This window comes from Epinephelus lanceolatus, chromosome 7, assembly GCF_041903045.1.
Source record: "Epinephelus lanceolatus isolate andai-2023 chromosome 7, ASM4190304v1, whole genome shotgun sequence".
Lineage (NCBI taxonomy): Eukaryota > Metazoa > Chordata > Actinopteri > Perciformes > Serranidae > Epinephelus > Epinephelus lanceolatus.
The window spans coordinates 35,150,761-35,176,016 of NC_135740.1; the positions used below are offsets into that span (position 1 = coordinate 35,150,761).

The window sequence follows — 25,256 nt, forward strand, 5'->3', positions numbered from 1 at the left end:
GGGACACAACAGGCCTATTCTTCCACATGTAATTAACAAAGGTACTTATGGGCTGCTTTCTGGGATTTAACGGTTGTGTTGTCGCAGCTTTAGGGGAGGCAGCGAGATCTGGTGGAAAATGGAGAACGTGGGGAAAAGAAAGCTCTCAGATCAGTGTTGTAGTGGAGGCTGAGGAGTTTAGACGTATAGCTTTAACCACACTGGATCAGACATTTTAGTTGAGAGAATTTCTGTTGCTCTCAGTGATTGAGAGTCAAACTGTTTTCTTAAGTTGTGTCTGAAGCACTTTTAGTTTATGTGTATATTGTCATGTTAGCATTACTGTTCTCCAGAATGTCAACTTTTCATGAGCTGAGAATAACAGGCCTTTTTTCAACTTTGTGACTGTACGTCTTTTAGATAATCCAGTGATTTAATTGGCTGAAGAAGCAGCAGTAAAGGAATATGTACTCCTTCAGTTTGTCAGAAAAGTAAGATTGCCAAATATGTGTTTTTCACTAGATTGGTCCATTTTAGAAAGACATATCAGACTTATTACTCCACTCTACACGTAGTTGACGGCTGTAGTTTTTAGTTAGGCTTACTTTACAGATTTTGATTTTCCATAAAAATCACGCAGAGTAATCACATGGTTTTCCTGCGCAGAGCATTACGAGGTGGCCGCCTCCATCAAATTTTGTCTCGCCTCCAGCTGTCAACAAACTGTCAGGTGTCTTCTTGCTTACAAACAATGCACTTGGTGTATTTCTGTCATTTGTAACTGCACCTGTAGCATTACACCAATGTGGTGGTTCTGTATTCTGTATACAGTTTTATTTCGCCAACTGGCACTTTCAAACACTGTTGCAACCAACTGTTGGCCTTTGTGAATGCAACTCAGGGCAGTTAGGTTAAGCTGAAAAGATATTAGCAGATTTGAACTTCGAACTGTCTCTCTCAAACCGTAATAAGGTAGAGAATAAGGCATAACCTTAATTTTCATCAAAACAAACTGTCCTCCAAGCTGGACAAATAACGAGTGTGTGAGACGAGTGTGTGGGGACCGTCTACGAAGTGCAACACCAAAAAGACAGAGCCAACTAAAAACACTTTCAGTAACTTTTCTATTATACAGTGAAGGTTCCCCAAAATCACTTCACACATCAATAGTCTCCTTTTGGTTACAACACTTTATTTAAAATGTGCTTTTGCATAATTTGGGGGATTTTTTTGTGGGAAATAATATTCAATAACTTCACTCTTATACAGTGTAGTGTCAATTATTAGAACTCCTAAAAACATTGCTTGTTAAAAAAAAAAAAAAAAAAAAAAAGAGTGTTTGCTTGAGCCACTTAATGCTACGGTAAGTTTGCTCGTGTGTGCACATGATCAGGATGGTCAGTAGTTAAAATTAGCTCCACCAACAAAGGCTGTATTTAAAAAACAATACACTAATACACACACATTTAAAGTGTCCTTTCTGCATAATGAATACTTTGACTTGTAGCACTTGAAGCCTCTACTCTCCCATGCCTCAGCTGCGCAGGTGTTTTCACTTAATGTCCTTGATTAGACCTCCTCATAAATAGCTTAACACTGGAGTATAGAGGTAGAAGACAGGAGTATAATGTGGTGGGTTCTGTGTTTCTTCCAGTTTCAGGCTGTAATTATGACACACTCACATATACACAGGACGATGAGAGGAACACAAGAACAAGAGATGAAGAAAACACCAGAGAGGCAGACTGAGAGATTAGTCCACACTGACAGCTTCAAGTGACATGATGACTGATTTATTTCAGGTGGTATTCTTGGATTGTCTGTGTGTGTGTGTGTGTGTGTGTGTGTGTGTGTGTGTTTGGTGGAGAGTGTCCACTATCAATCAACACTTCTCATGCTCTGTTCCTGGCTCACCCTGTGCATCATGGCAAATACTGTATGTGTCGGGAACACACACGCACGCACATTTAGTTTGTAAAAGGAATGATTCAACTAGTGTTCTTACTTGTTCAGATATACTGATGAGTAACAGTAAAGCTCTAGACAAACATTTTCTTCTCAACTGGGCATTGTTTCCCAAAAGCATTGCTAAGTCATGATTAGTGTTACTGTAAGTCGAGGGGTCAGTATGTGTCTTCTCCTTTCACCTGTTTGATGCTGAAATTAGGTGGACTTTTGTTGCTTTCCTGAAAGCGACAACACAACGAGCATGCCCACTTTATGCAGACTATGTGTGCAAAAGTTAGAAAGTACTTCTTTATTTTTATTTGTAAAGATTTGTTTTTATTAGCAGATGTTCAAATAATAGTGCAGGAGCAGTTCCAAAAATGTGTCAGCTTTCCATTCATGCATTTGAAAATATTATTTTAAGGATGTAGGGAGGATGTACTAAAACTAAATTGAAGGACATTTTGATGTACAAACATGTATTAATAAATTCATGAGTGGGTCAGAACTGATCAGAGTTGGTAAAGAAAAATAAGAAGTTGTCTCCATTCTTCATTTTCTCAATTTTTTGTCATTTATATGAATATGACAGACTAAATAACAAAATCAATATAAAAGTTTAAGTTAGGGTTAGTCCAGGAAGAGTCGCATCCCTGTGATTGGTTAAATCCATCAATGTTAATGAAGGGACCCCACATTTTCTGAGAGGTTGAAGGTTTTTTGCCTATATTATATAGAAAGCACTTCTCTATTTAAGCAGAACCTGACCGTAGCCTGATAGTACTTTTGGAGAATGGGTGCTGTGAAAGTGAAGTGAAAACCGACACTTGCACTTTTTTTTTTTGCTTTCATACAGACGTCAAAAGTGGAAATATCCTCAAATGATCCAGTAAAGCATTAAGTTAGTCTCTGACATCAAACTTGATTGCACTACTTGCCTTTTGAGCTCAGACGTGTTTATCAAAATGCTCAGGGTATAAATGTTTCATATATTTCAGTATTCTAGTAATGCCACAGATTGGAGATGATTTTTGCGTCACAGGGGTGAAACTGAGTTTTCCTGATAACATAACTCCCAATTGTGCCTCCTTACCCTCACCTGCCATCAGCTGACACCAAGATAAACGTTGCGTAGATTCCACCTCTGTCACAGGTGTGTGCATGATGTAAGCGTGACGGTTCGATCCCACGTTACCTGAGATAATGTCAGTGTGGAGCAGAGATGTACGTAAAACAGGTCACTCAGAGCCGAGGCAACCTCTACTGCTTTATAGGCCACAACTTTGAGGTTCGTATATGAGGTCAGATTATTACGTTTTCATCAGGGTATTTCCCTTCTGCATTTTGTTGTTTTATTTCCTTTTAGCCTTTGGGAGACATTTAAGGTGTCTGTAAGGATGGAGAGATCAGAAAAAAAGAGATATACAGTACAGGCCAAAAGTTTGGACACACCTTCTCATTCAATGCGTTTCCTTTATTTTCATGACTATTTACATTGTAGATTCTCACTGAAGGCATCAAAACTTTGAATGAACACATGTGGAGTTATGTACTTAACAAAAAAAGGTGAAATAACTGAAAACATGTTTTATATTCTAGTTTCTTCAAAATAGCCACCCTTTGCTCTGATTACTGCTTTGCACACTCTTGGCATTCTCTCCATGAGCTTCAAGAGGTAGTCACCTGAAATGGTTTTCCAACAGTCTTGAAGGAGTTCCCAGAGGTGTTTAGCACTTGTTGGCCCCTTTGCCTTCACTCTGCGGTCCAGCTCACCCCAAACCATCTCGATTGGGTTCAGGTCCGGTGACTGTGGAGGCCAGGTCATCTGCCGCAACACTCCATTACTCTCCTTCTTGGTCAAATAGCCCTTACACAGCCTGGAGGTGTGTTTGGGGTCATTGTCCTGTTGAAAAATAAATGATCGTCCAACTAAACGCAAACCGGATGGGATGGCATGTCGCTGCAGGATGCTGTGGTAGCCATGCTGGTTCAGTGTGCCTTCAATTTTGAATAAATCCCCAACAGTGTCACCAGCAAAACACCCCCACACCATCACACCTCCTCCTCCATGCTTCACAGTGGGAACCAGGCATGTGGAATCCATCCGTTCACCTTTTCTGCGTCTCACAAAGACACGGCGGTTGGAACCAAAGATCTCAAATTTGGACTCATCAGACCAAAGCACAGATTTCCACTGGTCTAATGTCCATTCCTTGTGTTTCTTGGCCCAAACAAATCTCTTCTGCTTGTTGCCTCTCCTTAGCAGTGGTTTCCTAGCAGCTATTTGACCATGAAGGCCTGATTCGTGCAGTCTCCTCTTAACAGTTGTTCTAGAGATGGGTCTGCTGCTAGAACTCTGTGTGGCATTCATCTGGTCTCTGATCTGAGCTGCTGTTAACTTGCGATTTCTGAGGCTGGTGACTCGGATGAACTTATCCTCAGAAGCAGAGGTGACTCTTGGTCTTCCTTTCCTGGGTCGGTCCTCATGTGTGCCAGTTTCGTTGTAGCGCTTGATGGTTTTTGCGACTCCACTTGGGGACACATTTAAAGTTTTTGCAATTTTCCGGACTGACTGACCTTCATTTCTTAAAGTAATGATGGCCACTCGTTTTTCTTTAGTTGGCTGATTGGTTCTTGCCATAATATGAATTTTAACAGTTGTCCAATAGGGCTGTCGGCTGTGTATTAACCTGACTTCTGCACAACACAACTGATGGTCCCAACCCCATTGATAAAGCAAGAAATTCCACTAATTAACCCTGATAAGGCACACCTGTGAAGTGGAAACCATTTCAGGTGACTACCTCTTGAAGCTCATGGAGAGAATGCCAAGAGTGTGCAAAGCAGTAATCAGAGCAAAGGGTGGCTATGTTGAAGAAACTAGAATATAAAACATGTTTTCAGTTATTTCACCTTTTTTTGTTAAGTACATAACTCCACATGTGTTCATTCATAGTTTTGATGCCTTCAGTGAGAATCTACAATGTAAATAGTCATGAAAATAAAGAAAACGCATTGAATGAGAAGGTGTGTCCAAACTTTTGGCCTGTACTGTATGTTAAGCACATGCAATCACACATAGACACACAGTAGCCTAAAATGAGACAGTGACCTGAGCTGAACAAATGGACTTAGTCACGGCTGAGGATTGGTGTGGAATGTGTGTGTGTGTGTGTGTGTGTGTGTGTGTGTGTGTGTGCTTTACGTGTTATGTGCATGCTTGGAATGTCTGACTCTGCACCCAGTGAAGCAGAAAACACACAGGTGAAGGAAATGTGAAACAGGAAAATGGAGGAAATACAGGAGGAAGAAGAAGAAGAAGAAGAAGAAGAAGAAGAAGGTAGAAAATGCAGATTGAGTCTGTGTTTATTTCTGTTTCATTTGAAATTATGGCCTGAATTAATGCGTGCCATATACACTGCCTGGCCAAAAAAAAAGTCGCCACCTGGATTTAACTAAGCAAATAGGTACAAGCCTCCTATTGGATAATTACTGCATGGGCGATTATCTTTCAGCTGGCAACAAGTTATTTAACCCCAACTGGTGCAATGAGTTGCTTCTCATTTCCTAAACAACCATGTCGAAAGACACATCCCGTGGTCGTGGAAAAGATGTTAGTCTGTTTGAGAAGGGTCAAATCATTGGCATGCATCAAGCAGAGAAAACATCTAAGGAGATTGCAGAAACTACTAAAATTGGGTTAAGAACTGTCCAACGCATTATTAAAAACTGGAAGGATAGTGGGGACCCATCGTCTTCGAAGAAGAAATGTGGCCGGAAAAAAATCCTCAATGATCGTGATCGGCGATCACGTAAACGTTTGGTGAGATCAAATTGAAGAAGAACAACAGTAGAACTCAGGGCTATGTTTAATAGTGAAAGTAAGAGCATTTCCACACGCACAATGCGAAGGGAATTCAAGGGATTGGGACTGAACAGCTGTGTAGCCTTAAGAAAACCACTAATCAGTGAGGCTAACCGGAAAAAAAGGCTTCAATTTGCTAGGGAGCATAAAGATTGGACTCTGGAGCAATGGAAGAAGGTCATGTGGTCTGATGAGTCCAGATTTACCCTGTTCCAGTGTGATGGGCGCATCAGGGTAAGAAGAGAGGCAGATGAAGTGATGCACCCATCATGCCTAGTGCCTACTGTACAAGCCTGTGGGGGCAGTGTTATGATCTGGGGTTGCTGCAGTTGGTCAGGTCTAGGTTCAGCAACAGTATGTGCTCAAAGAATGAGGTCAGCTGACTACCTGAATATACTGAATGACCAGGATATTCCATCAATGGATTTTTTCTTCCCTGATGGCACGGGCATATTCCAAGATGACAATGCCAGGATTCATCGGGCTCAAATTGTGAAAGACTGGTTCAGGGAGCATGAGACATCATTTTCACACATGGATTGGCCACCACAGAGTCCAGACCTTAACCCCATTGAGAATCTTTGGGATGTGCTGGAGAAGGCTTTGCGCAGCGGTCAGACTCTACCATCATCAATGCAAGATCTTGGTGAAAAATTAATGCAACACTGGATGGAAATAAATCTTGTGACATTGCAGAAGCTTATCGAAACAATGCCACAGCGAATGCGTGCCGTAATCAAAGCTAAAGGCGGTCCAACGAAATATTAGAGTGTATGACCTTTTTTTTTGGTGGTGACTTTTTTTTTGGCCAGGCAGTGTAAATAAGGTTGACCTTGTGCATCTATGAACTGGGATGTAATGTGTGGGGAAAAACAACAGGTTAAACTTCTGTTATCAAATATCAAATATAGGAAAACAAAGTCAGCAGCAGAAGTGAAAGCTAAGGAGAGGTAGACATTACTACATTTCCTGCTGGGATGTGCCATGAAAAACAGGTATTTTAAGCCAAAACTTAATCTTTCCAAAGCGTAACCAACCAGTACGCAGACGTACACAGATGCAGAGCTCATTGAAACTGAAGAGCGGACGAGGAGAGAGAAGGAGCAGTGTTACTTCGGTAGCACATATACTAAAATTGCAACAGGCAGAGGAACATGTCCGAATCCAGCTAAAGGTAAACACAGACGTTCATTTCTCCTTTCCGTTATGTTATCAGATAATTATACTAACAGTCCGAACCTATCTGTGTGGAAAAAAAATGCACTTTTAGTGGACGTATTTTGACATTGTTTGACGCTGTCTGAGTGCCCTATTATTTAATATAGCGCGCGCTCACGGGCTGCAGGCAGGTCAACCCAAACTTCGTACTGGAGAAATGTCAAATATGAACATCCTATCACTCATTTAGACAAAAGTAGATCAGAAAATAGGGCCCAGGTTGAAAAAAACATTAGTTCGCCTTTAACATGGCCACATTTAAAAGTGAGACATGTCTTTTATTATTTATTTAAATATAGTAATTGAAATAATATTGATGTCTTTTTTTAGCACTCACGTATATTTATAAAGTAACTAATTACTTGTCAGAGTATTTCAAGGACCTTGTTAGTTTGAGTAAACAAAACACAAAAAGTGTGGTGGTGTTTTAGCCTTCCAGGGTCACCCATTTGAATTCAACCCCTTTATATCTTATCTTTAATTATTTAACTTGCAGGAAGCCACGCCCACCTGTTGAGATGTTTATATGAAACAGTCTCTCCCTCGCCATCGTACTCCGTCTCCTTCTTTATATGTGTTATGTCAATATGAAAGGCTCCCTTGCAGCAAATATGCACCTCTTTATCATTAAAGTGGACCACAGCAGTTGGTGGTGCTGTGTGTGTGTGTGTGTGTGTGTGTGTGTGTGTGTGTGTGTGTGTGTGTGTGTGTGTGTGTGTTATCACTGCTGTTAATAAGTAACAGCGTCTGCCTCCAAAATGCTGATAAAAGTCAGGTCGAGGACATCGGTTTACTCCACACACACATGCACACAAACAATCACCCACACTCACGAGTGTTAACTATTTCTTATCTTGAGCCAACTATGTCTCCCCTTATCTTTAAGGCACGAGGCAATCTGCAGACACACTCGCACACACACACACACTTTACAAACGGATGTATTTACGACGGCTGCTTTGTTGAGATCAGTGCAGCTAAATGTAGTTGTTGACCACAGAGGGTGTGTTTAATTGTGCTTTGGTTCAGAGGGTCAGTGCTCGCTGATGTGCCCACTGCTGTTGACTGAAACCTGACATTGACTGAATAAGTAAATTGACCCTGACCTCGGATTCCTCACATACAACCGCAACACCTGCCACTGCTGCACTGCTGGGTAAAGACTCAGTCTGACTTTGTAGTCACTGGTGAAGGTTGGCGTGAGCGAAATGGTTTTCTGTCTGCATGTCTGAACGTTTAAACTGTTGCTTCTTAAAACAAAGTATGTAACTATAAGACCTTAAATGATAAATCTGTGTCTGCTCTAGGAATCACAAACACACATCATGTTGCTCACTAGTTTCCTGACATCATTTGTCTTGTATTTTAATGTCTGTGCGTAACTAGAAATTTGTTTTCTTAAACCTTAATTTAGCTGTCTGACATATACAGATCTGCAGCTGGTAGTTTATCTCATGCGGTTGCTTGATTTATTGAAAAAACACTTACACATTTATACTCATTTATGAGAAATACTTATGCTTATATGTTGGTGATTCAGACAGGACGTAAGTTGAGTATACTGTCACAGTCCTTGGTGGCTGGCTGTGGATCAGAGCGTCTGCTCCCTGTCTGTCTCAGGTCTTATTTTGCCCTAAAATGTAACCCAGTCCCCAGCCTCCATACACTGACCAGCCAGACACACACACACACACACACATACATACACACACTGAACTGGAATAGTATTTTTGGCCTTTGACCTACTTTCAGTCCGAAGCGGGCCTGCTTACCCCGTTTATTCAGTCTTTTTCCTGCTTACCTTTCACTTTCTTTCCTTCTGTCTTTTTGCCTTTAGTTAACGAGCTATAAGGTAATGGGCTAAATTTCCCTGGATGCTCTGATTTCTTTATTGCCAGTCATAATTTATAATATGACCATCTGCATATGGCATCAAAATATGGAAGCCCATTTTCCGCCAGTGTGATGGTGAATGAAAAGATCTAGTAAGTCATTACAGTGAGAAACTTTTTCGAAATAATGACGTAATATCTCAAAATAATAACTTAAAATAATTAGAAACTTTATCAAGAAGTGACTTATTTTTTCTGGAATTATTTACTCAGTATCACAATGTAATGAGAAACTTTCACAAAATAATGATTTGGTTTCTCAAAATAGTGAGACGCTTTCTCAATAGTAACGACTTATCTGGAATTATTGACTCACTAGTGCAACATATTGAGTAACTTTCCCAGAATAATGACCTGAAAGCCCACAGTGATAACTTGGTAGGTCACACTAATGACTTGGCTTCACAAAATAACAAGAAGCTTTCTCAAAAATTATGACATATCTCAAAATATTGACCCAGTATTGCAACATAATGCAAAACTTCCATGCAATAATGTCTTGGTTTCTCAAAATAATGAGAAGCTTTCTCAGAAGTAATGACTCATCTTGAATAATTGACTCACTAACACAACATAATGAATAACTTTCCCCAAATAATGACTTAGGAGTTCACAATAATTACTTGGTATCTCAAAATAATGACAGTATCTTAAACAAATTACTTTATAGCTCACAATAATGGCATAATATCTAAAAGTAATCCCTTAATATCTCAAAATATTGACTCAATATTACAACATAATGCAACATTTTCTTAAAATAATGACTTGGTAGCTCACAGTAAGTATTCCATGACATAGTATTTTGACTTTTGAGTTCTGAATTCAACATTTTGAGAAAGTTTGTCATTATTTTGAGATACTAACTCATTATTTTGTGTGTGTCTTAATATATTGTAATATATTATGCTATTAATTTGAGATACTAAGTCATTATTTCTCATTATTATGACTTACAGGATCTTTTTGTTTGTTTGTTTTTAATTACATTAGCTGACTTCCAAAATAAGCTTGCATTAATGATTCCCTCTTGTGATATAAAGAATAAGGTAGTCAGGCCGTCCTTTCCTTATTTCTGTTTATGAAATATGCTGTATGCCTCAGACAGTTGAGTATACTCTCCGTAATGTAAAACAAACCACATCAGGTCACATGGCTGTTTGTAGAGCCTCTGTGATCACAGGAGACAGGTGTGGTGTTTTAATACACTCACTGTCAAACTGTGTAAAATCTAATTTACCTTTTGCCTTGGTCCGTGAAAGACAGACGTAACAGAGAAAACATCATTTTGTGTCTTCTTTGTGAGCAACTGCCGGATCAGTTTTCAACAAGTCGTGACTGCGAGTGCTTAATGGACCGTTGAGGACATCTCTAGCTCTGTCGGTCTTTTTTTTTTTTTCTTACTGTCTCACCGGATGTACACGTTATACAAGGCTATAGAAAGCAAAGTACATTCTGTTACGGTTTTTAATCCAAGGTACTCATTAAATTGTCAGTTCCTGTCCAGTCTAAAGTTTACTTGTAAGTCCTTAAATGTTAGCAGGTAGTTGTTTGTGAGGATTAATTCTTCACTCTTTATTCCTCCTGACTCCTGAATCTCTTGACTCTCTGCTTCAGTGGGTGTGTGTGACTTTATCTCTCACACATGTTCCCTCCTTTTCTTCCCTTACTGTACTTTCTTCACTTCCCTTAATCTGCATTTATATAATGGGCCCAAGTTGTTGTTACACACACACACACACACACACACACACACACACACACACACACACACACAATGCATGATGTGGTTTCAGTAAAGCCCTTTATAAGCTTTTAAAGAATGTTCTAGGTTCAAACCGCCCTCAGGTTCTTGGTGGTTTGCAGAACTTTATGTTCTTGGTTTCCTTAAAAGCCTCGCTTCCACCTTTCCCATGTTTGAGTATCCTCTGTCTTGCCTTAATGAGATTAAACCACCGCAGCGTCTGTTTTGGGAATTTGGACTGCAGGTTTCAAAGGTTGACATTTGACTTAAGTAACTGAAAGCATTTGCGGTTAAAGGTCCAGTGTTTAGGATTTTGGGGCATCTATTGGCAGAAATTATATATATAATTCATAACTATGTTTTGATTAGTTTATAATCACCTGAAAATAAGAATTGTGGTGTTTTCGGTACCTTAAAAGGAGCTGTTTATATCTACATACAGAGCGGGTTCTCTCCCACAGGGTCTGCCATGTTGTTCTACTGTAGCCCCCAACGGACAAATCAAACACTGACTGTAGATAGGGCCGCCTGTCTTCCCCATTCTGATGCTTGGTTTGAACTTCAGCAGGTCGTCTTGACCATGTCTACATGCCTAAATGCATTGAGTTGCTGCCATATGGTTGGCTAATTAGCTATTTGCAGAGGAGGAGATGAACAGGTGTACCTAATAAAGTGGCCAGTGAGTGTATAGTGCAGATGCATGTTCCAGAGTGGAGCCTGGCAAAGATATTTCTTTCCATAAGTGTCTGCCTGGTGAACGTGTCCTCTGCATTGCAAATGGCATTTTAGTGTGATTACAATTTTTCCCATGAGAGACACTGAGTCATACGTAAAGCTGTTCTAATACTACCAAACCAGACATTCAGTAACAAATGAAAACCATTCTTCTGTAATGCCACAAAAATAAATCTTAATTTCACAGTGACATAACAGTTTTAATTAAAATGCATGGGGGCGTTAGCCACAAGCTAGCTGTAGTTATTACACAGCTGCTGCAATAAATTAAACAAAGAAGGCAACCAGTCTCTGTAAATGTTTTAATAGCAAATGTTGAATTTTTTCCCACAGTTACAAACATAAGACGAGATTTCAAAGTTGAAAAATTGTTCAGATTGTTCCCATAATTTCCTTTCCCCTCGGTTAGTTAAATTAATCGTCTTCATGAATCATTTCTCTTGTGTTCATTTGGGTGGAGTGTGTCGTTAAAATGATTCATTGCCCTTTTTTTAAGTTCTTTTTGGGGCTTAAACTGAGCAAATTTATTGCTCTTGCCGAGTATAAAGCCAATAGGAAAAGGTCTGTGGCAGAGTTTGCACCTTACCCCACTGGTTTCTGAACATTAACATGACACTCAAACATTGGTCTTTGTACAGTGTGACTATATGGTAACTTTGCAACATAGCTTTGGTGCCAGTGTAGGCGCTGTGTATGTGTGGGAGTTGAGGTGTTATTTCTAAAGCAGGTTGAGGAAAATCTTTGAGCTTTAACGTGTTCCTCCAGGAGTTAGAGTTAAGTCCCGATTGTGGAAAACCTTTCCTCCAGTGAAAAGCAGACAGGTGCAGCCACCAGAGGAGAAGAAAGGTGGAACAGTATAACCAGCTATTAAAAACACTGCAGTTAAAGGAGAAGAGAGAAGAAGATGATGAGGGAAGGTAAGGGAACAAATCACATTTCTTGGAAAGGTGTGAGATTATCATCAGGCCATAAAATGTCTAATTAAGACAAATAAAACAAGGATTACAGTAGGTTTTATACCTTTATATATCATGTGTGTGTGTGTGTGTGTGTGTGTGTGCTTCCAGAAAGCCAATGCTGTGAGTCGCTCAGGGGATCAGGTTGCCGTACCAACCACTCAGCAGATTCCTCAAAGTTTTTCTGGCCGCTGTGTGTTTTTCTTTTGTGTGGGGGTGTGTGAGACAAGTGTAAGCCCTGGGTTTTATGTGTATAAGTGTGTGTGTCTGTGTGTGTGTAGCCCTTCAGTGATGTCCGTGTATCCTCCCTGGCCTCAGGCCTAGTGTTAACTGTCAGGACAGAGTAACAAGCAGCAGTTGACCTATTGTTGGGATGGAAGTGACTGGGTCAGAACGACAAAGTGTGAGCATGTGTACCTGAAGAAAACGACAACTTAATGTGTACCCATCAGTCCGCCTGTTGCCTCGGGCCAAAGACAGGCCTGAAGTGTGTTATAGAGTGTGAGCGTGAACTACGGGACGAGAAGGAGAGACAATCAGCAGATGTCAGACGGCTTTTGTTGGGATGAATCTGACAGTGTAAGCAGCCTGACTAAAAAATTACACATCAGTTTGGTTCAGCTAATGCAGTGTCACGCAGCAAGCATTCCCAGTGGTCATAATCAATTTAGAAAGTATTGATGTGATAACAGGATTCAGGCTTGTAAAGAGAATTTGGATACAAAAACATAGCAGCAGGTGATTACAGGGTTTGACCGAAAGCATTACGTAAATAGCCGACTTACGGGTATTGGGGTAATTTGAGTTGTGCACACACAAATTCTCATTGAACCACATTGCGGGAGGATAATCCTTGTGCCTATTTTATTAACTCAAGGCTTATTTAAAAGTACAGGAAAGAAAGAAAGTTACTTGTATAACTGATCTGATAATAATGATGACCTCTTGAGGACCCAGTTGTCTTTCAGTGCTCCGGTCTTTTATAGCTCAGCATGCATTCACACACACACATACATACGCACACACCTCTACCTTGCGCAGTACATCAACGCTGTGTCCCGCTGTTAAGTGCTCTCCATCAAAAGCATTCCTCAGCTCTCCCCTCTCGCTCCAGTCTCACTTCCCTGCCAACAACAACGTTGTGTTGGACTCTGCAGACCCATCTGACTCTAAGACCAGTGGAACGTTAAGGGCATTAAAAAGCCAACTCTCGATCCAAATCCAAAACATAAAGGGCAGTCCCGGCCGTCACACTCTGCCAAAATATGCACTACAAAAATTGACTAAATTAGCAGGCATTTTTTCAGCACTTCAGAAAAATGACAAAGTATTTGGACGCTAGAACTGTTCTTCGACTTTACCTTTGTGGTGAATGGAGAGAAGGTGTTTATAGTTCTTATTCAAAAGTAAAATGTGTTACAAATCCTACTTTGTCGGCCAGTTATGGCATTGATCACTTTTCATCTAAGAAAATTTCACTCATGGAAATGTCTGTGAAAGGTATTAGTGAGTCTGATTTAAACAAACAGCACTGTGCTCAGACATTAACTGGCAATGATTGTTGAATTTCAAAGAAGTATGTAGAGCTGAGAACCAAAGAAAACATACTAAGAATGACTTTAACTCTACTGTGTTTCATCTGCTAATGTTAGCGTGTGAAAATGCAAAGGTAAAGCAGCAAAAACAGTCTGTCTGCACTTGAGTGTGACGACCAGCACCAGAATTGATGTCTGTAGATTAATCAAGAAGAGACAGAGCCAGACAAATGTGAGAGACAGACACCGAAGAGGGGAAATTGAGTCGAAATTCTTGGATTCGTAACTCACTTAAATAAAAAAAAAAACATATATGGTACACATATTTCCAGTTACTTACACTTCTTAGGTCATTTTCCCTAATGTCCATAAATCTGCATAGAAATAACAGGAAAAAAAGATGATCTGTATGACTCCAGAACCTGCCTGAGAATGATCACATTTTCAAGTTTTCATCAGTATCAATGTAGTCCAGTGATAGTTGTCCGCATAGCCATGGGTACGCCGCAAACAAGAGCTGCCAATAGTTTATTCGGCACTCTTTTAATGGTAACAATATGTCAAAATGTAAACTGTAGTTTTGATGATCATCTTTTGCTGTTTTCAGCGAAGTGCTGAAGGACCATCCCTGTAAGCTGCTCTCCTCACACTCTCTCTACCTGGTTAGCACTAGCTAATGCAGCAGCAGCGGCTAACATCTGACACCAACAATCTCACACCGACACTGCAATGGCTCAACTCAGCCGGTTAATAACTGTTGTGTAATATTAGCTGTAAAGCCCTGTTTCCACCAAACAATTTTGGTATGGTACCTTTGGAACCAAAAGTAACCCTTCAGACATGGTACCTAGACTCTAGCGTTTCCGCCTCAAACACTACTCCTTTTTCATGTGGATGGGGTTGTTGTCACTCACTGCTCCGTCCAGGATGCACTGTATTTCCTCCTTTATCAGTCTGCACCTCGTTTATCATCCACAGAACGGAGTTGCAAGCCGACATTTTCAGAACAAAATAAAACAGGCTGTAGTGAGAGTCTCTCTCCATGGGATATTTAAAAATAGTGGTTTGTGCCTTTAGTCCTTCTCAGGCAAGCTCAGGGGTGTAGTGTTGCCGGAGCCCACAGGAATGATGCTCTGCGGGTTTTTTTGTGAGGATTGAGAAATATATGAAGATCCACTCATTCCTAAAAGTTTATGTCATCCAAGAGAGACACTAAAAACTAAAGTAATGCTCAGAGTTGGGTGACCAAAAAGGGGGATGGTACGGAACGGTTCCAACGCTATTATCCACAACTTTTCACAGTGGAAACAGGAAAAATGGGTACCAAACTGTACCGTACTGCTTGGTAAAAATAGGGCTTAAGATGCTAAAAGTTGGCTCTGTCACTGTGTTTGTGACTGTCCCAGACGTGATGCTTAAATTCCAGCAGCAGTAGGCGACTGATAAACAGAGAGCAAGAGAGTGACAAGGAGGGGCATGGGAAACTCAATACACTGTGCGCAGCTCTACAGTGACTTGAGATTTGACCTGTTTTAAATAATCAAATTTGAGGTTGCTATGAATAGACAGAATTCGAAGGTTGCACAGAATTCCCAGGTATTGGCCGAATTTGCATGAGCTGATATGATTCGAAATCCTGGAGGGGCTGATCAATATTTGTGGTTGCGTCTTCAGGCTTCAGCTTCATATGGAACAGACAGATGTGAAAGCGGTATCATTCCTGTCATCTGACGCTCATGAAAAAGCATATTTCCCAAAAAGTCAAGCTTTTCCATAAATGGGATTTAAGCAGTGTATTTATTTTGGGAGTAACTAGTAAGAGAACAAAGTGTATGGACTGATTTCTGCTCTGCTTTATTTGGCCTTCAACTCCCATCCATGCAGAGGATGTGCAGCTCCGAGCTGGAAGGTTCTGCCTCTGTGGGAGTAGTGTGTGTCTGACGTGGGCTGTGTTTTCCTGTCAATAGGCTACAGAATACCAGACGTGCACGTCTAATCTACCTACACACTCCCTGCGTGTAAGGGGAAAGAAAGGGAGGGTGTGCACAGTGTGTGTGCGCTTGTGTGTGTCTGGAGGCCGACAAACAATCTTCAAGGTACTTTAGATTGTCATGGGGAGGCAGTTGCAGGCTAGGGAGCACCATAAAGCCCCAGATGGACTAAACAGACCAAAGATTTAAAGGCCTGCAATTTTCTTTCCTCCACCACACACACACACACACACACACACACACACATGCAGACACAGGCTTCCTAAACAGCATATAAACAGACAAAGATGCTCAAGCACAAAGAGACAGAGACTGTAATTAGCCTTACATGATACATACTGCATGTATAGCTCCTTTTTTTACATTCAGCACCACATATATGTTAAAAATGACCCACACATGTGCAGAGACGCGCACACATGCACACATTGACCGTGCGTCTCATGAAAGAGAAGAATAGATTTTTTACTCGCTCCAGTTTCACCCCTAGAGACAGATTTAAAAAGACTTTACTTCGGTCATGCACCGTGGAAGAGGAGGAGGAGGAGGAGGAGGACCACGATGAGGAGGGCAAGGAAGGGAGGAAAGGAGGCCGCTGGTCTGTGTTCTCTTCATTGGGGAGAGAGAAAGGGAGGAGAAGAAGAAGAAGAAGGTGGGAGGCAGTGGAGGTAGATTTAGGAGAGGTTAACTGCCGAAAGTTGAGAGGTTCAGTTAGAGGTCCTGGGTCTGTGATTCTCTGGGGAAGAAACTTGGGAAGTTATGTGTGTGTGGATCCGAAAAAGGCAGGAGACCAGTAAATCACACAGGAGAGAAAGGGGAGATACTGCAGTGGACGAAGAGGTTGGTGTAAATGAGTGTGATGAAAGAGAAAAGAGAGAGCAGGGAGTAAGAGAGCAAAATAAAGAGAGAGGTAAAGAGTGATGACAGGGGAAAAGAGAGGACAGAAGGAGGTAGTAATGGGAAGCGAGGGGTTAAGGGCAAATAGAGAGGTAGCAGGGGAGCAGTGAGAGTTCAGTGGAATGAGATTTCAATCTGTTGGAGGAAGAAAGAAGGAGAAATGAATAGAGAGGAAGAAAAAGTAGGAACATTAAAGGGACACGGTGTGTAGAGACAGTGGGGAATATACAGAAAGAAGAGTGAAAGTGGGACAAATATGCAAAAGACAGAAAGAAGCAGGTATTAAAGAAAGAAAAGAAGAATGGCAGAGGGAGATATACAATATGTAAAAAGAAAAGGCAAAACAGAAATTGAGAGAAGAGAAGGAAATCAGGCTAAAAAGTAGGAAAAGGGGAATGAGTGAGCTGAGTGAGCTGTCCAGCCCCTGATGAGAAAGCCATACAGCTCAACGACCACATTCCCCGTCCAGGAGCGAGGAGGACGGAGGGAGGAGAGGCTCCCATGAATACCTCTGTGTGACTAATGTCTTTTTCACACATTTCACCTCAATCCATCCATCATTGTGTCCACCTCCTGCTCCCCTGTTAAAACAACAGTCCGGCGTGACAGCAAATGCTACAAGACTACTGTTCTCCTTTTTTATAATCAGCTCGATGTGTATGACTCTGCTTCACCTTATTCATCTCTGACATCTACAGCTGCTCATCGGAGGAATAAATCAAGATCCTTGTTTTGTTTGGTTTAGGTGACAGTTGACAGCTGGCCACTGCTGGTCAATGATGTGACGTCTTTTTCTTTGAATGTTCTGAAGTCTGGGACCCTGTAGGAAGGATGTGAAGCCATGATGGCTGCTGTTGCTCATGCTAAACTCTTCATAAAGAAATGCAAAACAATGTATGAATATAGATGAATGCAGCTAATTGTCTGCAACTAAAGATTTTTCATGGGAAAGTCTTTCAGTTGTACTTAAAATTGCAAATGTCAAAGAAAAACATCAGTAATTCATTCATTCATTTATTTTTAGTTCAGTGTCTTGCCTTTTTAGGCTCATCCCACATGGGATTACAAGACACTTACTGGACAACCATCCTCTGGTCTCGCATGTACAAAACAAAACATGAAAACAAGCTTTTCTGATTATCTCCATAAAGAGCCCTCTTTCTTTTCTCCCAGGCTTTCTCCAGATAACTAATTATAACATTTAAACCCCACAGATACGTAAATGTGGCAGCATCATTAAGATGAACTCTGACAGAGCTAAAAACACCATCAGACAGGTTTTAAACAAACATTTAAAAGAAGCCAAACTTATGTGAGAAGAAAAAACAAATACAAAATTAAAATTAAATCCATAAATTATGTGATAAGTAAAATTATACATCCGTCACATTTATAGACCAACTGTTATTGCTTTGGTAGTTTTTCTGTGCAGTTAATCATTTCTGACATTTTGGGGGCACTCACTTTTGGTTTTACCTTCAAATTAGGTGTTTTAAATAAGGTAGACAAACTTATGGCTTGTTTACTTCATCGTACCACTTGAATCTAGTGATGCAACCGTGTTTCCAGAACTTACTTTAATGAGTAAAACATTATAACCAGTGGAACAGTGATTCTCAACAAGTGGGCCGTTGCTCATGGAGGGCCTCATAGTGTCACTTAGTTTAGATATCTGCTTTGATATACTGTTTCATGTTTGCTTTTAGCGGTACAGGAGTCTGTTAATGTACTGCTGATGAAAACTCAACATTTCTTTACAATGCAGCTTCACAATAAAAGCTTGTACATAACAAAATAATGGGGGACTTTTATTGTATAAATCTGTAGGAAATTAGCACCAAAGTAGAGAAACTTGGTCAGCAGCTTTTCTTTAATAAAAACAAGTCTACTCATACCACAGGGAGGAAGAGTAAAAGCAGGAGCAGCCACAGTGAGATGTTGAAGAAGTGTTGCAGACAACAGGCTCTTACCCCCAATTTCCACATACTCTGTCTGCGCCGTGGATCTGGAGCAACCGACGGCGCGTACCCTCACCTACTGGATGCATTTCTGGGGCACCATGCTGCATAGCGAAGCCGCAAGATCACACGTGGGAACTGCAAAATCACGCGATAAAAAGTACCATTCACTCCCAAAACTGCTGCAATTTCACACCACGTCTTCTCCTTTCGGCTTGTATCCTTGTTGAAAGGATGTGCGGTGTCATACAAAATACTATGGTTTTCCACTTCAACTATGAGTTTCTCCTCGTTCAGCTTTCCTCGGACCCTCGCACTGACTGACAACTTGTGCGACAGGATGTGACGTGATTTTTAAAAAAGAGTTTACAATCCGTAGTCCGTGCATTGTGTTGTATTTTGAAATTTTCCAGATGCTGTGTGCGTTCCGTTTCCAGTTTGGTGCGATCTGAGCTACATGGCTTGACATGCTATGGACGCGCAATCACTGAAAAATAGACCTGGCGCGTTTCTCAGACGAAGCGGAATGGGAGCGTGTATGCTGCGCAGTGCGCGTTGCTGTGGCGCAGATGGAGTATGTGGAAATTGGAGGTTACTACACTTCTGCAAACAGCTCACCTCCAACAGGTAAACTTCTCTGATCTGCCCTGATGTGTGATGGGAAAAAAAACCTTGCAGCAAAATCATAATAGGGAGTTGTGGAGCCGCCTGCTACATTAAAACGTCATCACTCCAGACAGGCCGTCATCAGTTAAAGACACTCCTTCAAGCAACAGTTGTAGTGGAGAAGCAAATCAAACTTACCAAGTCAAACCAAACCAAGCCAAGCCAGCACATGGGAAAAAGCTGAAAGTTGTTCAGGGGGTAGAGTAGGTCGCTCAGTAACGGCAGAGTTGATAGCTCAAACCCCATCTCCTCCTGTCAACTGTTTTTACCTTCCATCCACTTCTAACTTTCTTCTAGTCCACTTGTGGGACCCCGTATAATTCCCCTGTGACCACATCCCAACTTCCTGTTCCCTTACTTCTGCACAAATCAAAAAAAGCTGACTAAAAACATGTGTATTAAATCCCTATTTGACAAGGGCAAATTAAAGGTATCAGGCTGTGTTAATTCCCTTGTGATAAGAAAGAATCAGACAAGGGGGCCATAAATTAAACACACCTTAAATGTTTATATTCAAGGTGATATGTTTCTTTATCAGACTAAATGTATTCTTCTAGATAAGGCACGTTGTTAAAATCAGGCCACCCTTTGTCCTTCCTTTAAATCTTTCTTTAACTACAGGACACGACCTGCAGTGGGTTGTTTTCTTATGGTTTTTCCATACAATTGCCTTTTGTAGTTAGTTAGGACACTTTGTCCGCTACATGGTGACCTATTATGTGTTTCACTGCTATATTTGGAGCGTATTGTTTTAAGCCAAAAGGAGTAATGAGAAGACATGTACAGTATGCTTCCATATTTCTATCCTCCTGTTTGCCTTTGTTTGTACTGCTCTCCTATTCGGCCATATTTCATTCCCTGTCTCTCCTCAGACTTACTCCCTTAAATTCCATCCTCCCTCATTCCCTTTTCTTTCTTCCCTAACACCTTCCTTCCTCTCTTTTTCCTCATCCTCCCCCCTATTTGTTCTCTCCATCACCCCCACTTCTCCACACAGTTTCCTCCCACCTTCCCCAGTCAGTCAGCCTGCTCCTTCACCTCCCTCTGTTTATCTAGTGTGCAGTTTCACAGTAGAGCAGCTACTGAGTGGTCAAGGTCACGCCTGATTTTATGTCTCGACATGACATCTCAGTCCATATTAGCTTAGCTTTGTGTGTGCTCCCTGGGGTCTCTATTGTTGTCTGTGGTAAAATGTCAGTGTTTAAGCTAAGCCATAATGAACTTCTTAAAGGTCAGAGGATAATTCCTGTGTGTGTTAAATGGCATATCTTGAGGCGTCTATAGTTCTGAGAATGGTGGTGAAAATGAGAGGTGTGGCGCTGCAAACATGAAGATAATGAAAACACATTTCGAGAGGTCATCTTAACCTTGATGCTGAAGCTGTCGACACACCTACTTCACTCAAAATGTCTCCATGCCTCACCTGCCCCTTACTCTGTGGATGCAGCCACACATACTTGGTGAAACCACTCTTTGCACAGTGCATTAATCTGGTAATGGGCACATCCAGGGTATCCCTCAAAGCAGTGTCAATAATAATAGAACATCTTAACTATTCTGATATTTAATCAATCATGGCAGTCATTTTTCAAGCACAAATTGTGAAAAACTCCAAACATTTCTAGCTGCAGCTTCTCCAGATTGTAGATTTCCTCCTTTCTTTGACATAAATGATTGTAAACTGATTGTATTTGGCTGGACTGCAGCGTGCGACGCCAGCCTTATGAACACATAATTTTGTCCGTGATTAATTGAATAAGTGAGGGATGAACTGGCTTGAGTGAGTGGTGATGGAAGTGTTGGCGTTTCCCCATTGGTTGTTGCTCATTTGAGATGACAGAGCAGTGGGCGCTGACACTCCTGTATAACTGTAGCCTAATCCTAATTTTCTGTAACCACTGTAGCATGATGGCACAGCGGAATTAGCGAGCTAACTACTTAATAGCAAGCTGCTAGCTTTTGCCACATACTCTTGACACAGAAAATGAAAGCACATTGCTGTCGTCAGATAAGTGACATCTTGGTCTTATTTTTTATAGCCTGTGTAACGTTAGCATAATAGCATGGTGGAATGAACTAGCTAACTGCAGTCAAAATACCAGTTTTAGACAGAGAAAGACAGGCTAACCTCATCAATTTGTTTGAAGAAAGACATTTCTATATGGCAAACAAGCCTTAAACTTCACGTGTTACAATGTCAGAACGGGTTCTGCCACCGTTATGAGGAGAAGTGAAAATAAGATGTCAGAACGGGTGCTACCACCTTAGTAACAGCTCGTAATTAGAGGTTGACCAGTCAATCAGTTTTGTGGATTTATCTGTGTCCATAGGATGTTTTACAAGCTGTCGTTAAAGGTGGAACTTGGCTTTGATAGTGGCTGACCGTTGCCAGGCCTCCACCTGTCACACGGAGACGTACTTCTCCAATTGGAGCTGAAGAGGGGAGGGTTGTGTTAAATGATATGTATTTACATGAATTTTGGGCTGGACCACAACAACAGGACAGAGTCCATGACTGAATGAATGCCACCACTTCCTGTTCAAATTAAAAGCTCTCTGAGGTTTCATACACGGTCCAGCCATATACTACATTTTGACCGAGTCTTGTTGGGTTTTAGACAGCTGGTCACACAACACAAAATATTTAAAGAGGTCACTTGGGGCTCTGGAAATTTACAGGCTACAGGCTGTTATCAGTGGATCATATTCCTTAATAGAGACCTTGTATCTCTGCCAAAGTGTGTCAGAAGACCTATTTAGGATGAGATCTGTGTGCAGTTAAATAGTGAAAAGACTAATTAGACTACAGTAACTATGACCCAGTGATTTCCAGTCCAAACAGCTGGACTTTGCTTCCGCTGCTAACAAAAATGCACTCAGGTCACCTGGTTGTTTACACTTTCTGTAATCTGATTTCTTAAACTTTGTGTTACTAGTCTGAAGAGGGAGTTCCTTGGTGGAGCGGTCATGAAAAAAAAAAAAATGTGTATATATATCTGAAAATATGACTTTGTTAAATTAACTTCATAATCTTAATAACTCCCCTTTTCCCCTTCCATCCTTTAAGGTCCACCCAGGGTGTCAGAGCGTGTGGCCCACCGGCAGAGCATCCGCCTGGGTCGCACCATGAAGCTGCCCTGCCCCGTGGAGGGCGACCCGCCGCCGCTCATCATGTGGACCAAAGACGGCCGCAACATCCACAGTGGCTGGACACGGTTCAGGGTGTTACAGCACGCTCTGCGCATCAAAGAGGTGGAGACTGACGACGCAGGGACTTACATCTGCAAGGCTACCAACGGGTTTGGCAGCGTGAACATCAACTACACACTCATCGTTATCGGTAAGTCTGTAAAAACAATTTAACTATGACATGAGACACCAGTACTGAAACACACGTCTACAGACTTGATATATTACTTAAGTACTATTAAACAACAACCCAGAGTTATGTGCTATACAGCATTTTTCAGACAAACTTGGCATAAATCTACCACTGTCAGCAGTTACACATAAAACGATTTGGAAGACGACGTGATTGTACAGGAGAAGTCTTGCTGAAGCAGTGTGGGGGTGTGTATTTTTTTGGGCGAGTGTTTGCGTGTATGTTCACATGATGACAGACTGATAAAAACCAGCCATCCATGAGCAAAGCACAAGATCTTGCTCTTTTATTTCTTTAATCCTGTCTTGTTTCTTCCCATTAATTTAAGTTTGCTTTTGGTCTACCGTACTCACATCTTCTCTTCTTCATCACACGTGATTTTTCAGTCTTTGTTTTGTTCCTTTTTCTGTCTGTTGCGTGAGTATCCAGGATATAATTAGCCAGGATAGGTTGGTGGGGCCATTATACAGTAATCAAGTCTGTGTAGTTCCCCAGACAATGAAGCACTGCTTTTGTCTGAGTTTGTGTTTGTGTGTGTGTGTGTGTGTGTGTGTGTGTGTGTGACAACAGTTGTTGTGTTTGTGTGTTCCTGTATGGTTATGAACGAGGCATTTGTTTAAGAAGATGCTTTTGTGTGTGTGTAGGACTTGCGTCAGTGTAGTATGAAATGTCAAGTCTGTGTGTGTGTGTGTGTGTGTGTGTGTCTCAATTTTGATGAAGAGACGAAAAGACACATTGTTGTGCCTTGTTCTCCCTCGATTTTTCTTTTTTTTCCCAACATAATCATTTTCCAATTTTACATCCAGAAAGCTGAGCCGGGTGTCAGCATGTCTGGATGTGTATATTTTTATGTGTTTGTCTCAGTCGTACAGACTGTGAGTTGTCATGTGGTGACTGTAGTCTGTGACCGTGTGGATTCTGAAAACCTTCCTGCCTAAATACAGGTGGGTGTCTTTCTATACCGGGACTCAGATAACTGCCCCCCCCCCATTCATGTAAACAAAATACCTGGAGGGAAAACAGTGTGCCAGTGCACATTCACAAATGCATGTCAGTGTTTGTCTATGTGCTGCACTGTTTCTACATCCCTGTGTGTGTGTGTGTGCCCCCCATACCATGTGCTTGTCTACATGCCAGTGTGTGTGTGTGTGTGTGTGTGTGTGTGTGTGTGTGTGTGTCAGGTTCCAGCGATCCAGAGAGTCTGACTAAAGCATCTCCCTCTGCCCACTGTCGGCACTTCAAAGACAGCTCAAGTAAAATGATACTGATATTACCAGCCGATATTTTCTGTATTTTAATGAGTGCGATTAAGTTTTTCGTACCCAAAGTGGGAATCTTTAGTGAAGTCCTGCTGGCAGAAAACTTTCTTGCACCTTATGTTCATAAAACTGTTTGATAGTTAATGGTTTGGGACAATAGACCGATTAACAAACGTACATTCTTAAAAGAGAGTCTAGATTAGTTTTCTTCTTATAGATGCAGCAGTATTGTCACTTTCCCTGAAGGTACTTTTCTGTTTCTGTCAAGTTTGCATTCCAGTTGCAGTTGCACGAATAGATTTTTATCCTCGATGAAAAAGCCAGGTGATATGGATGAAATCAAACATCACAATGTTTTTACCAAATACCTCAACTGATACAATGACAATATTGTGGGGTCAACTGATGGTACTTTCACATTATATTTACACAAGATTTTTGATAAATAGTCATCAGTAATGTGAATATGATGACCAAGTGGGTAAAAGCAAACCAGCTTGAACTGCCGAATAAATTTAGAAAATTACATCACTTTACTGTAATGCAGTCTTTAAAACTAGTAAAAAACAGCACTTACAGTATTAAAATATCCAAAATCTAAGACGATATCTGGTCTCATATCAATATAATAACAATATATTGCCCAGCCCCTCTTGTTGGCACAATAAACTGGCATATTGACAGTAAATAGTAGCTCTTTTATTCTGCAGTAATCATTATCGGTATGTGATCCAAAGCTGTATCGGTCTTGACCTGAACTTCAAAGGCAAGCTGGCATACAGAGGGCAGCGGGGTGTTGGGGGGGGGGGGCAGCAGCTGCCGCTGAGGTCATCCAGGCAGACAGCTGCTGCCTCTCTCTCTCCTTCTCTCGCTCCCTAGCTTCCTCATTCGCTCAGGCTCATTCATCGTCCCTTTCATTCACTTTCATATATGTGTGCACACACATACTGTATCCTGCAGAAACAATGGATTGGGTGAACCCACATGAGCGGAGTTGGATTGTGTCATTTAATTTAGTCTCACTGGACACTAAAGACATATTCACACCAGACTAGTGTTACCAGGGGACCTCGTTATTTAGACATTACCCCCACACACATCTGTGTTTCATGCACTGCATTTGCAAGTAACATCTGTATTGTACTCAGATTTACTGACACTATTCCCCGGTAGCAATGTGCAGGTCAGGCTTTTTTTAATACCTGCACCCACCTGACCTGTCATGAGAGCCA

At 41.2% G+C, this 25,256-nt stretch overlaps 1 protein-coding gene across 1 annotated transcript in view; it reads left to right on the forward strand.

Annotated features, from left to right (window-relative positions):
* The window catches only part of fgfrl1a (fibroblast growth factor receptor like 1a), a 106,123-nt gene that overhangs the window by 17,955 nt on the left and 62,912 nt on the right, over window positions 1–25,256 (forward strand). The window contains exon 3 of the mRNA XM_078169488.1: window positions 22,451–22,723. Within this exon, the coding sequence (XP_078025614.1) occupies window positions 22,451–22,723 (273 nt within the window). The remainder of the gene's footprint in view (window positions 1–22,450; window positions 22,724–25,256) is intronic.